A 15,333-nucleotide genomic window follows, 5' to 3' on the forward strand; every position below is an offset into this window, starting at 1 on the left:
TAAAATTGGATCGAAATTAAATTGACGGCGCTTTGTCAGATTATTTTTTACAAAAAGTGTCACTACTTCTTCGTGTCATGCCAGTGCATATGGGTATAAATGCTATCTACTGAAGACAGCAATTACGATGACAATGCTATCTACCAGTGTCTACTGAAGACAGCAATTGTGATTATAAAAATGCTATCCACTGAAGATATCGATTATAACTATGGTCATGCTGTCTACTGAAGATGTCATTATAATAGTGCTAGCTACTGAAGACAGTGATTATGATTAAGATATGCTATCTTCTGAAGAAAACAATTACGATAATGCCAATTCTAAAAACTGTAGACATAGATTATGCCTATGGTAATGACATCTACTGAAGATAGCCATCTTGTTTATGACAATGCTATTTACTGAAGATAGCAATAATGATTATGGTAATGTTATCTATTGAAGACAGTAATCTGATCATGACAATGTATTATGCTGAAGACAGCAGCAATGGTTAAAATTATATCTGAATCTGAATGCACCAAGTAGATTGTGCTAATACTATTTATTTGCGACACCAATGATAATTATAATGCTATCTACTGAAGGCAGTTACGTTTATTATAATGCAAATCATAGAAAGAGGGCAATTATGTTTATGAAGTTGAGTTGCTCGGTAACATTGGACTGTTTGAGGTACTGAAACTAATAATAAATCTATCTAGAGTGACTGACTAGATTTTAATTAACCCTAACCCCCTCGGACTTTTTCGCGACGGGAAGGGAAAGAAGGAAGGAATAAAGAGAGAAAACAAAGAAAGAAGTTGTTTGCTCTGGGTGGGATTCGAACCCGAGACCCCTCGCATGCCAAGCACTGGGTCGGCGACACCTTGCCACGGGTCTTGGGCTTCGCGGGCCAGCGAAACCGTGCCTATATATCACTTGGGGCGATTGCGCCATCACACCACGTGGGATGCACGCACGAACAGCTCTTATATCAAGTAGTATTTTGTGGTACTTGGTCCTGTTAGGGTTAAGCGAATAAAAAAGTATGCGCTAAATACAATGTAAAGCATTATACATACAGCCAGCAATACAGCGTGCGGGTAAACCCACGTCACTTAAAAGTTGTCAGAATATGGTAAGGTTGTACGCGGACGTAATAAACAAAATATATCAACAGAAACTCGCACTTTATTATACATGCACTTTAATTTCATATCTTAGCATAAGTAGCATTTCAACTGCTGAGTGAATTATTGAAATACAAAGCTATTTTATACAGCAACTTTGAGCTGCAAAACAGTATGTATTTCAGCTAAAACATGTAAAAGCTGGTGTTTTAATGCATTAGTCAGTATTGATCCAGACAAAATTTTAACTAACCCCACTTTAAACTTTCACACCCTCTCAAATCAATCAAATACGTTCATAAGGCAGATACATTTATTTTGAGACAACGCTTAAGGTTAAAATTATGTATTCACAACAGCCAAATACCCTCATCCATTTTTTTAACCAATTTGTTCAGCAGGAGAAGATCAATAAAAATTATTCATTGTAACTTTTTTATTTATTATCTTAAATAGCAAAAAAGAAAGGTCTAACTATTTCGAATTATTGAAATTGGGAAGATAATTTTAATAACATCCCCACTTCAAACCCCTTATCTTCTCATCAGGCAAATAACTTCATAAGGCTGATGTAAATAATGCAAATTCAGTTGAATAGTCAATTGAATAGCTTCAGTATACTTAAATTCTTCCAGCCAAATTCTTAGCAGCCAAATACCTTGTTAAGAGTAATAATGTTCTTTAGCCAATTCCAAATTTAAAGAATCCCCGGACCGTATGAGCTCGTAACAACAAGTGGAACCTGTTTAACGCGATCTTTGAGAAGAATTTCATTGGCGGCTTCACGACCAGTAGAAACGGCACGTTCCATTAACGCTGATGGGTAAGAGGTATGCAGCCAATCACCTGCGAACACTGCATTCGGAATCCCACACTGCATCGCAAATGTGCAGTTGGGGCGAAACGACGCGCTTCCCATTTCAAAAGAAGGGAAATTTTGGTATGTATTCACATGATAAGCTAAGATTGTGAAATTACGATCAAAAATTTCGGGATAAATTTGTTTTACTGCGGGTGATATAATACCCCATACATTTGCATCGGGTACATCTCCATGCGCCCATGTGTAGAGATGGAATTCCATCACCGATCCACCTGTTTTGTTAGCCCACTCAATGTACTGTTTCTCAAGTTTGTGGTATTGTGCAACAAGATTTATTGGTACAAAATTGGGCGTTTCCAGTATGGTTTTCGCTCTGGAGTCTTCGAGCTGCATATCAAACCAAACTCGCATCACTTTATATGGCGGCGCTACATTCAAGTTGGTAATTTTCTGTAGAATTTTCTCGACGCGCCCAGAGAGACTGGGTTTATTTTGATACATTTCTGCTGTATTTGTTAGAATATTTTTGATTGCTGGAAGATCGGTTGCCATGACAACGTAATCGTAATATCTTCCAGGGGTAGTGTCGTTGGTAATACCTGTGAATGCTGCAGACTCTTCGTCCATCACAAAAGCAGTCACTGAGGAGTTAAGCTTGATTCTGTAAGCAAATCAAAATGAACAAGATACTTCTTAAGAGTGATTTCATTGCAAAGTACGAGGCTTAAAAGTTCATTTGGGCATTTTGTAAAATCATCATGTCAATGTCAATGTCATTTTTATCCGTTTGCTTGTAAAGAATATTTTGTTTTGTTGTTTTTATCAAATATATCTCTAGTTTTCAGCACAGTCTGCCAATTTGGCGTATTCGGAACTGAGGTTCTGTTTGGCTAATTGAATCACGTCATCGTTACATCGGCACCTCATTCGCTGGTCAAACTGCGTAGCATTGTGTAATTCCATCGCGCGACCTACAGTTCTTTTTACGCGATAATCAGACAGAACAGACGGACACCGCTGAAGTAATTTACTGAATAGTATACAACCTGTCTCAAAAAAAAATTGTGCAAGTGAAAAGCGCCCTCTATGGCAATTAGAAAATACCGGTGTGACATGATGCTTACATCAACGTCAAGGGCGCAGTCTTAGCTCTCAAATGCCGTTTGTTCTGTTCAATTTGCTTGTTTTAATCTCGAGATATGTTTAAGGGTAAAATCACAATTGTGCCACTTTTACTAGGGAAGAGGGTTGCACATGAAAATCAATGATATATGCGTCTAATGCACTCCCCCTTCGGGGCTCGTGCATAAGACGCATCAACATCAGCGCGCGTGCATTATTTTGTCTAATTTCTCTCCCAACAAGTAATAATAATGTTTGTCTTTTAACCTGTCTTGAGTGACAAAGAAAACAGTATTTACCATGATAAAATCATTGACATAGATGCACATAATTTACAGCAAAATATGAAATATCTATATATTTCTCTTTTAATCCGTTTTAAGTGGGAAAAGGGAATCATATAATACCTGTATCATGATAAAACAGTAGAAACTATTTGTATTTTTATATAGTTGATGCGTTCTTTTGCTTTCACGAAGGAACTCTTGATATACTTAATGCTATCATTGATTTACATGTACAGTCCTCTTGATCTTCCATAGTAAAAGTGGCACAATTGTGATTTTACCCTTTCGTTATTAACTAAACATATCTCGAGATTAAAACAAGCAAATTAAACAGAACAAATGGCATTTGAGAGCTAAGACTACGCCCTTGACGTTGATGTAAGCATCATGTCACAACGGTATTTTTAATTGCCATAGAGGGCGCTTTTCACTTGCACAATTTTTTTTGAGACATGCTGTATAGACAATATAGACCTAACTCTATACTCATCAGACTTTGTGAATCCTGAGATATCTGTTGAAATGGGACAATATTAGGTAATTTAAAACCATGGTAATTTCAAGTGCCTGTACCCAAGGGGCAACTTGAGCACTACGTACCTTATATAGAGGTATATGACTGCAATATTCAAATACGACGTACATTGATTGATGCCCTTTTTAGTTGTGATATATTTTTCAATCAATTTGTCAAACGTTTCCAATGTAATCAGGCTGTTGACCTGAGTGGTCTTATAACGATGATCATGATGGTATGCAAGACAAACTATGAAATGATCTACCACTAATCATGTTAATTGCAACAGAATCCATTTCACATGCAGCATATTTCATAAAAGTTACAGAAAAAGTCTAGGAAATCTAGTGGAACTACGACTAATTTGCCACATATTTTCAACTTAATGATTATGATTGAGCGATGTTTTATTTGGCAAAACAGGATAATATTTTTAACCCCAACATTTACAATCAGAGACGGAATTAAAAACACCTGTTTGCATCTGATGTCATTGGCAATCAAACTCTCCCGGCCACGACCCTTGATTGCCTGGTTAGTAGTGCGTAGAAGAAAGGTTGATTGATTCATCTGGTGTCTTCATCGTAAAAAAGGAATCACAGAAAATTGCGAAAATGACGGTACTTTTACAAAGGCAAAAGGCAATTTTTCTAGGCATTGTTGACATGGTGCCTTCAGAAAAGAAAGTTTCTTATTCCCAAAACCTAACCTTTGAGACGGCTTGTATGTTTAAAGGTGCAAAATTAACATTAAAGTGACCAGTAGATACCAGTTATAGTCCTACTATGCACGACATATTGGCTGCCCATATATTTACAAGACTAACCGTGCCTTCAAGGTGAAATAAACCTACCCATATTACCGTCTGGCCATGGTCTGGCCTGCTGTCTGACGTTTTCCTGGGAAACGATGATTTCCAATGTGGAGGGTTAAGGTAGGCTGTTTTACCGACGCGTTCAGAAATTTCTACCGTTTCTGAGTTTGATTGACAGGTGACGTCAGACGCAAACTAGTATTTGTATCTTTGGCTCCGATAATAGTGTTGCAGTTTTTCTAGAATCGGGAGTCGAGCTCGTTAGATAATGGCATAACGCGTATGAATGAACGATGATTTACTTACTCCACTCCGAAAGATTGTAGCTTATTTATCCAGGGATTAAAGAGAGCAGTTAAGTAATTTTGTGTTGCTGTTTCCCGATAGTCTGCCTGTTTGTATGAAAATGGTGGATAAATAGAATTTACTCAAAATAACTATATATAATAGAGACTAGACTTGACACGTAAAAACAATTTGGGCCAAATAAAGATCGACTAGTCTAGACATTTTAACGAGAGAAACATTTATCAATTTCTGAGGCAGGCTGTAAACAGTGTACCTCGGTTATAGACGAATCCAACGAGCCAAGTCATGGTCAGGATTTGGTCGGCCATTATTGGGTCCCCGCTTAAAATTCAATGTTAGATTATTTTGTGTTGTAAACTGTCATCATGTTTTTGTCTACGTGTAACACGGGTGATAGAATGCAGTTTAAAATACCCTCCAAGGCCGCATCATTTCACATTTTAGGTGTGATGGAGCCGACGGGGACCCAGCTTTGGCTGCCATTGAGGTGTAGGAATGCGTGAAATTGGATTCGTCTATATCTATAAATTCGCTTATATAAATGCGCACGTGACCCATGGACACGACATACCAAGACCACCAAGCGTGACTAAAGCCTCGTGCATTGACCACTGTACAGAAAAGAATAGGAACTCTGTAGATAAATATCATCAAATTTAAGTATTAATTGAATTGCAAAATTATTACACATTTTGCAGTTCCGAATTTGTAATATGTAATTAAAAACAACATTTCGAAAGTATTTGATGACGGAAAAAAAAACGACGGAAACGTTTACCAAATAATCACAAAGTTGAACACAATAGACAATTTTGCTGCACAGCAGTCTCATTTTTCCCGCCTTGCATTCAAATGTATAGAGCCATTCCATGTCAACTCCAGGGATGTGCACCGCAGCACCTCTTCAATTTTGTGGTAGACATTAATAAGAAAGTAAAATCCTGAAAATTTGAGCTTCATACTCCATTTCGTTTTCCCGTGGCATCAATTTGAAATTTAGAGGGGTCAACGTAAAAAATGTGTCGCAACGCGAAAGACGATTTTTGGAGGTCCATAAATGTATAAATGGAACCCCAACTACTTTGAAAAGTATGTATCCTGGGGTACTTTTTTGTGTAGAATTCAAATCTGACATCAGAAAACTTGTGACTCCTTTACTTATATAGGGCCCTCAAAATGTAACTTCGTCCATCCAGGACCAACTTTGGGGGGTCAGAACTCCAAAAGTTAAAATAATTTGTGGTCCATTTTTTTGCCAGTCAGAGCACTTTGGTAGGACATTACTCTTATCCCATTATTGAGCCTATTAGAATACTTTTAGTTGAGATATTACCCATGCAAAACTCCAATTGTACATTTTTTGTACATTTTGACCCCCCTGAAAACCAATGTCAGATATTTTGCCCCACCATCAACTTAAGGTATGTTGAAAATATGTTCTTGGACAACATTTCTGAGAGATATTGGCTTTGGGACTCGATGACTTTGCTTTAAAAAAAGGTTTGCCTACTCACATGTCATTCCAACCACACCAACAAAATGGGTTGAGTGTTCCAACACGCTACTAATTCAACGACGCAACTTGAGAGAGCATAAAGTGGGGGCCTGGGCCAAATTTTGACAAGCCATATCTCCAAAACCGCTTAGAGTTGAGCATTCATTTTTTTTTTTTTGTGTTCATTATGCTCATAGAGGTATGCTAGAAATGATTTTCAGCAAAATTTGAGTGGATGACCACTGACCAACCAAAAGGTGCTGCGGTGCACATCCCTGGAGTTGACATGGAATGGCTCTATAGAAAGACCACTCGCTATGTAGAAGGTCACTTTGAGACTTAATACTGTCTATAAGCTGTTATGGCAGCGCAGGGGTGGTCACGTGCGCGTTTATAAAAGCGCATTTATATATATAACCGAAGTACACTGGTAAAGTGTGCTGAGGTTTGTGGATCATCAACGTCTAGGCGTTATGCATGTGCGTAGCGCACTATAAATCAATACGCTTTTTTTTTCTTGCTTTTTTTTCTGAAAGATCGGTACCGGTACTCCAACGATTGTTTCCTTGCAAGGATAAATATCCAAATTAAAACAAAGTATGAGGATTTACGTGATACTATCATTTTTTATACTTGTGTAAGAAAACAACAAACGAACATTGTTGGCCTTTTTCCTTCTTGGTTGAAAAGGAAGTAGGAAAAACAAGTGTTTAAAATATTTTTCTCTCATTTGTTTTTTTATATTATGCTTGTGTTAGAAAAGAAAAACGATTATCATAGAAGGCTTTTTCATATTTATTTTTTCTAGGTTGCAAATGAAATATGATTGTCTGATCATATACACGGACCATTAAATACAGGCATTTGCCTTTTGCTGCATCTTCTCCATCTTGTGCTTTTTAATCATTTTGGTTTTAAAGTATTCTTTGTAATTTTGATGGAAATAAATTGAATTGAGTACCTTCGAGTCGCTAAGGAAATACAACTGCATCATCATCAACATCTCAGCCGCACTGATTGTAGCTTTGTCGTTCAGTGTCACTGAAGCGGCCGGTGCAATTATGATATCAAAAAAGTCTTTTGGGATGCGTCGTAATGAAGCCCATTCGTCTGGGAGCAGATAAAAAAGGAAAACTCTATATTCTGATATTGGCGGCGAGCGATTGGCATAAATTTGACCAATAAGGTAGCGGGCTTTTCCTACCGCAACAAAAAGCGCTCTACCTCATTGGCTAAAACCTATCGCTGTCGCTCAGCGATTGTACCTAAGTATCAAGCTTCTTCTGGAAATAAAATATCCTGATTTATGCCGGTGGTTTGTCCCTTGTTGTCAGCGATTCATGGTAGACAGCCTGCTGACTAATGATCTGAAAAATATATTATCCACTATGTACACTTACAAAAATACAATGTTCAGAAATTTTAACCCTGTGTGTGATATTGTACACTCCAGTGCACCTTCATGCTTGAATACGATTCGTTGTTAATGCTCATTCGTAAGTTTCAGAGTCTCAGTCAACTGGACGCTGAAATAGACCCTTGTAAGCTGGACTCTGAAATACATAACTGGAGTGATGATAAGTATGTATTGCACAATGTCTAAATGTCCATATTCTACTGTCTTATATTTTGGTTCATCTCATGTTCGGAAGTATCGAATTGCGCGCGTAAAGTTAAACGCCCTGAGTGCAGGCTGCAAAATAACTGAAGGCACCGAAGGCAAGTTGCCGTCGGTGCCCCTACCAGTTACCTTGATGCCCTATTAATTGCTGCTATTCTTTAACATGTAATTGCCTTGTAAAATAGATGTGCCCTTTCAAAATTTGCCTTGAAATGGGTGTCCTTCAGAATCCTTAATTTATGTCCTGCCTGAGTGTACATGCACATCGATTGACTTTACATTGACTTTGACTTATTTCCACGCAATCACGATAGGATTTTGCGACAATGCTGCGCGTCAAAGTAATAATTGTTCGAAGTTCACTTGGTTTATGAGAGAGCTGCCTTTTGCATCATCCCGTATCTTGATTCTGAAGTTTTTCTGAATTAACAAGGAAGGGAAGTAAATCTGTGCACACTTACCCAGAGTCATATTATCGTACTTTTGGTAGACTTTATTATAGTCGAATTCAACTAAATCCGGTAGAGCCAGAACAGCTTTCAATGCATCAGTTAGTACCAGATTGGGACTGTCAAATATTATTCCTAAAAATAGAGTAAAATAATCATAATAATGGGTTTTTTATTAATATTTTGAGAGCTTTGACGTATTGAATTTACTGCATCATTGTTTGATGGGAACTAAATATTGTGATGAAGCCTGTATAATAATGACCAATAATAATAATAATAATTATAATAGTAATAATTATATTATTATTATTAGTAGTAGTAGTAGTAGTAGTAGTAGTAGTAGTAGTAGTAGTAGTAGTAGTAGTAGTAGTAGTAGTAGTAGTAGTAGTAGTAGTAGTAGTAGTAGTAGTAGTAGTAGTAGTAGTAGGCCTACGTGTTATTATTATTATTATTAGGCGTGCAGCCTAACTTATTTCTTTCTTGACATTTCTTTCTTTCTTTCTTTCTTTCTTCTTCTTCTCACAATTTGCTACTACTTCCACATCCTTGATCGGATTTCGACCAAACTCGGTCACAAGCAGTATTGGGTAGCTGGCTGCAAAAGTTATGGGTTGTTTAACGTCAGAGGTCATCCAAGGGGTCACAGGGGTCAAAAAAGGTCATTTTAACCGAAAATGCTCCGATTGAGCTGAAATTAAAATGCAATGATCCTTATGACATTCTAAACATGTTTCAAATATTTTAAAATTTATTTAAGGTCATTAAGGGCCATAAAGGGGTCAAAGGTCAAGTTTTTCAAAATGCTCCAATTGAGCTGAAATTTATATGCAATGATCCTTATGACATTTGAAACATTTAAAAATATTTTGAAATTCATTTAAGGTCATTAAGGGGTCACAAAGGGGTCAAAGGTCAAGTTTTTAAAAATGCTCTAATTGAGCTGAAATTTCAATGCAATGATCCTTGTGATATTCTAAACATTTAAAAAAATTCATTTAAGGTCATTAAGGGGTCATAAATGGGTCAAAGGTCAAGTGTTACAAAATGCTCCAATTGAGCTGAAATTTGAATGCAATGATCCTTATGACATTCTAAACATGTTGAAAATATTTTAAAATTCATTTAAGGTCATTAAGGGGCAATAAAGGGGTCAAAGGTCAAGTTTTCAAAATGCTTCAATTGAGCTGAAATTTAAATGCAATGATCCTTATGACATTCTTAACATGTTTTAAATATTTTAAAATTCATTTAAGGTCATTAAGGGGTCATACAGAGGTCAAAGGTCAAGTTTTAAAAATGCCAGCTATCCACGATTAAGGTTTATTAAAACGGCAATTAATGAAACAATCTTATTAAAATTAATACTATCCAGCTATCCAGCACGATCTGATCAAGCAGCACGATCTGATCAAGCAGCAAGCTTGATCAGATCGTCACAGTCTTCCGCCTAACTTACCTCGTGCCCTTGCAAAGGGCACAGTTGCTCTAGTTAATATTATTATTATTATTATTATTATTATTATTATTATTATTATTATTATTAATTACCTACCTAAAAGATTCAGCGGATATGGACCTTTACTGGCAATACTTTCTGGTTTGTAATCTTTAAAAATGTAGTCTACAGCCTCCCAAGGGACAAAGTACTTGTCTATGTCCAATCGCTTGCGAATATCTTGGAAGTTATGGTAATTGTGGAACCAAGCTGTAGGAATGAATTAATTAGTGACAAATTAATACATAGGATTATGATATACCGTAAAGATTCGCCTAATGGCGCTATGGGCACACTTGACATAAGTGGACTTTTAGGCACAACCTAAAAGTGTTCTCCCGTAAAATTCCCACCAGCAAATCAGGGCACGGAACATGAATTCCTGTTGGGATTTCAAAGGAGGGAGCCCTCTATTTGCACATGAAATTTACCTCAAGGCAAAGGAGCCCAAGTGCGCCATTAGGCACATTTTAACGGTATATTATAGGTTAAATACCACTTATTCTCTATAACACAGTTTTCAATGTAATTTCAAGCACGATTTTCTCATGCCTGGAACTCTTACAGCGACAAGACATTATTATCAATTCTATTACTCTTACGACCCATTATTCAAAATCGCGCACTCTGATTTGTTAAAACACGTCACGTGAGAGCCCATTATTCTGCAATAATGGGTCGAGCGCCGTAACACATTCTACGCACAGCATCACGCTTAGTTACGCGTGCAATATTTCCGCGATACGCGCTGTCACTTACGCGTACGCGCTCCACCTTGAAGTAAACAACTTAAAATATTTGTGCCAAAACATGATATTTTTTCTTAAAATCGCACTATTTTCTGGTAATAGAATAGAAATAAAGTGTGCAGCATTATCCTTTACACGCAAATAATGTGTCCTCGGCAGTTAAAACGTTTAAATAATGGGTTCGGCTGCGCCTCACCCATTATTAACGTTTTTACTGCCTCGGACATATTATTTGGGTGTAAAGGATAATGCATTACCCTTTATTTCTTAATTAAGAGTAGAAGGTGGAATCTCCAAACGAGAAAATCGTGCCTGAAATTACCTATTTTTTCATTGAAAACTGTGTAATAGAAAATGAGTGTTATTTAATCCTAAAATGTGAATGCATCCAGCGATAAGTGGATTTATGCAGGAGTTCCACATGGGCCCATACTTGGCCTTCTTCTGTTCATTACAGACGACATCACACAGACTTCTGCTTGACCGTATCCTTACACTAAACCGTGACCATGACTTTTCACTCCCGCCCACCCACTCTCCCGGAAAAGAAGTCCAGATGCACATTTTATGATAATTAATCCTGATGGTAAAATTCATCTCAAGTATAGGTATTGTTAATAGGAAAAGAGGTGAAAAAAAAAAAGTAAAAAAAAAAAAAATGGAAAAGAAATAGGAGAAGGAAGAGAATTTGATGAAGAAGAAGATCTGAAAATATAAATATTTATTTCGCGAGTGTTTGGCACATCCGGTTTACTTGGAATGCGAGAATTACTGATACATATAATTTACTGGGAATGCGAGAATTACTTATACATGTATCAAGTTGCAATCAGTTTATCTGCATCATTCTATAGGTTTTTTTGTTGTTGTATATTTAACAGTATTTCTGCTTTAACTCCCATAAAATATGCAAAATCTAAAGCAAGGTATTTGAATTGCACTTCCCCTGGCTCAGGAACTTGATTTTGTTGTAGTTCATGTAAACCTTTAAATATTTTCGGAAACAGAACATAGATGATTCTAATATAACGACTCACGTCAACACGGTTTTCATTTCATACTTATGATACTTATCCACCATGTCATGGCATATAATGGGCTATTCCATTTAAAATCCACACTACCCCTGTGGAAGATTTTGGAAATATGTTCCACAGGGGGAGTATGAATTTCAAATAGAATCAGCAAATTAGGCAGTTTCATTCGAATTTCATACATCCCCTTGAGAAAGATTCAACCTGAATCTTCCACAGAGGGATGTTTGAGTTTCAATTAAAGCTGCCTAATGTGTTGATTCTATTTGAATTATACTCCCCTGTGGACGATATTTCCAAAATCTTCCACAGGGGTAGTGTGGATTTCAAATGGAATAGCCCATTAGATTGAATAGTAGGTTAAATGTCCGACTAAATCATGTTGTTTGTCTACAGCGAGTGTCGCTGCAGCTCTCATAACATGATTATTTAAGGTCAAGCAACGACAGAGGATTGTATTAAGATGTTTTGCTCTAGTGTTCAGTCATATACCCCGCAACCATGAGTAAATGTGTGGATTACAAAAAATACCTAGCCAAAAACATACAACATTGAGGTGGATGTCTGAGTGACCAAAACAACACTTCATTATTTTACTAAATTTAACATGAGTCGGCATAATCAAAACAATCATGTCCACCACCAAGTTAGATGAAGAGGACTTCTACCTCTATCATCAACATCATCACCACCATCACCACTGACACCACCACCACCACCACCACCACCATCACCAGCACCATCACCACCTCATGACAAACAACACCACTCACGGTTGTTTGATGTGACCATTTTTTTAACAAAACATTATTATAACGTTCATTCTAGACCTGAATAATACCAACAGCTATCACACTAATAAACTGTATACACGTATATTTTGTAGCAAGTTTTAATATAAATATTCGTTTCTATGTCAAATTATTCATCTTTTTCTGTTTTTTCTGGTCATTTTAATTCTATAAATTGCACATTTGTGTGCAAATTGAGGGCGCTATTTACATATATTTTAAATTCAAATTAGCCAAATAATATGAGTGATATCCTACATTTCACTTCATTAAAAAAAGTTTTTAGAAAATTCCCTTGTCATTTGTTAGTCTGTTTGCTGATGTTCTAATACCATTTTACAAATGTCTACCCCTTGTAAAATGCAAACAAGATTTTAGATAAATAGTGCCATCATTGTTCAACTATTCTTTAAAATGATTCAATTTTACATACCATTAAACAACCGTGCACTATTACCGGCACCACTACCAACAACACCAGCAACGACACCACCAACAACACCACCAACAACACCACCGTCACTACCGCCACCACAATCATCATCACCACCACCACCACCACCAACATCATAACCTCACCAACACCATAATCGCCACCACAACTACACAATTAATACTAACACCATCAACACCACCACCATCAACGCCACCATCACCCACCACGGGCTACAAAACCAACTAACCATCTTACCATGAAATCCATGTTCCACTTGCCAGATTTGACCAAGAGCTTCAAATTTAACAGAATGAGCTCGTCCACCAACATAGGACTCCGATTCATGGATTGTTACGTTGTAGCCTTTTTCAGCGAGTTCCAAAGCAGCCGAAAGACCAGCTAGTCCACCACCTTTGTTTCATGATGTGAAGCAAACAAAACGTAATGAAATTAAAATTATGTTAAATAATAATGAAATACATATCGATTACTGATGTAAATCTACACAAGCGGCTACGGGATGCCAGGTACTCGGTAATTTCTTGTCAACCTAACCCTAACCATAACCCCCCGATTAGATGTCGATTGTCAGGATAGCGGTCAACGGATTACTACTAGTAACAATAGGTTACCAGGCGTCCTGTAGCCGCTTCTCTGATGTACTCGTTGGGCACAAACCTTAGCCCTTCTTATTCAGTCATCAGCCAATTGTGACCTTTGCGTAACCTCAGATGCCCTTAAATTATTCTTCTGTCATAAAGTAGTGTATTCACCAATTTTCATGAAATTCGTTCTATCTTAAAAAATTTCTGTTGACATAATGGCTCATCTTCTAATCATGAGTATGATATTAATCATCCTCCATCAAAGTCAATCAGTCTTTACCAATATGACCTGTGAATGACCTCAGATAACGTTCATATCGAGGGGTCAGAGCCAAAAGGCCCTAAGTGCATTCTTGGCCAAAATGAGATTTTGGTACCAAAATAATCATACAACAGTGGGCACAATAGTTTCAGTCAGCAATGACCTCTGTACTACCTTAAATACAAAATTAGCCATCGAGAGTGGTGTTTGGGACTATATTATTTTGGTCTAATTGCATGAGAGATTAAACGCAGGAGCTAGAGCATGCAGCCGCAAAACTTTGACAAAAATTTTTTTTTTTTAAACGATTGAGAGGAAACACAGAACCTTGGCCATGAGAATGGTCAAAGTAAGAAATAGACCAAAGTCAACTAAAAATTAATAATGAATGCAGTTTTCACGGAGAAAGAAACGTACCCACAATTAGGACATTCCTAGTGACACCAGGTGGGAGACGTTGTGGATCATCGGGGTTTACAGGTGGTATTGTTCTTGGTGGTTTTGGAAACGCCTCGACGACACATAAAAGCGCCACTGTAAGAAAGTAAAGACAAATTAAAGCCACGAACACCACGTTCTCTCACAAGTACCTGGATATGCATAAAATCAATATAACGAATTGAAGCCATTAATGGACTACTATTATCTATTCCACCCAGGGGCGGACTGGCCACTGTGGCGTTGTGGCGATCGCCACATGGGCCGCTTGGTTCTGGGCCGCTTGCTCAAAAAAAAGAGAAAAAGAAAGAAAAAAAAGGAGAAGGGGAGAAAAAGAGAAAGAGAGAACAGAAAAAAGAGGAGAAAGAAAGGGAAAATAGAAGAAAAGGGGAGAGAATGGGGAAGGAGTATCTTAAGACATAGGCCCTAGGGCCTGAGGCATAGGTCCGAGAGCCGAAGGCGTAAGGCCCAAGCTCAAGACATAGGCCCTAGGGCTTAAGGTATAGGCCCTAACACTAAGCTATTATAGGCCGGCCACTAGTACACCGTCGCGGCATCACCTACAAATGGCCTTTTGAATCAATTCTCTAGACCGTAAACACAGCAAAAGGCCAATACTCTAGATGCGATACAGTAAAATTTTTAAATTTTAAGGGATCTAAAATGAGCGTTTATTGCGTTTCGACAGTATTTTTTGTGGCACATGAGAGCACTTCAGACCTATCGAATTGTATTCTGAATACGAAGCATGTCTTTCTGATATCAAATAATTTTCATTTTTTGAAAATCACAATATAGTACAAATTTTATGACAAATTATAAAAATTTGATATTTTACGAATTTTGATATATAATAGTCCTCGAAGTAATTATATAAATCTAATGATATATTCTTAAAGTGTATGTAGTAGGAGGAAAAGCCGACGGTCAATTGAAAATTTTGACCTTTCATATTGAAGCTATGGATT

The 15,333-nt window shown here is 37.2% G+C and overlaps 1 protein-coding gene across 1 annotated transcript; it reads right to left on the reverse strand.

Annotated features, from left to right (window-relative positions):
- Nucleotides 1–1,487: 1,487 nt before the first annotated feature.
- LOC140154596 (carotenoid phi-ring synthase-like) lies at nt 1,488–14,556 on the reverse strand. The gene is made up of 8 exons (XM_072177164.1): nt 14,544–14,556; nt 14,345–14,461; nt 13,316–13,471; nt 10,108–10,260; nt 8,565–8,687; nt 7,444–7,592; nt 4,985–5,070; nt 1,488–2,599 (listed from the first exon to the last, which is right to left on the reverse strand). The coding sequence occupies exons 1-8, from the start codon at nt 14,554–14,556 to the stop codon at nt 1,813–1,815; spliced, it is 1,584 nt and encodes a 527-aa protein (XP_072033265.1). The 3' UTR covers nt 1,488–1,812.
- Between the last annotated feature and the right edge of the window lie 777 nt (nt 14,557–15,333).

Source organism: Amphiura filiformis, chromosome 6 (genome assembly GCF_039555335.1).
Source record: "Amphiura filiformis chromosome 6, Afil_fr2py, whole genome shotgun sequence".
In the NCBI taxonomy this organism is placed as follows: domain Eukaryota; kingdom Metazoa; phylum Echinodermata; class Ophiuroidea; order Amphilepidida; family Amphiuridae; genus Amphiura; species Amphiura filiformis.

Bases quoted from the DNA above. Each gene is read 5' to 3' on its own strand.
- LOC140154596 (XM_072177164.1), bottom strand. The intron at 13,472-14,344 runs GTACGTTTCTTT...CATGAAACAAAG, and splicing joins TAGGAATGTCCTAATTGTGG to GTGGTGGACTAGCTGGTCTT. The intron at 7,593-8,564 runs GTAAGTGTGCAC...ATCTGCTCCCAG, and splicing joins GTACGATAATATGACTCTGG to ACGAATGGGCTTCATTACGA.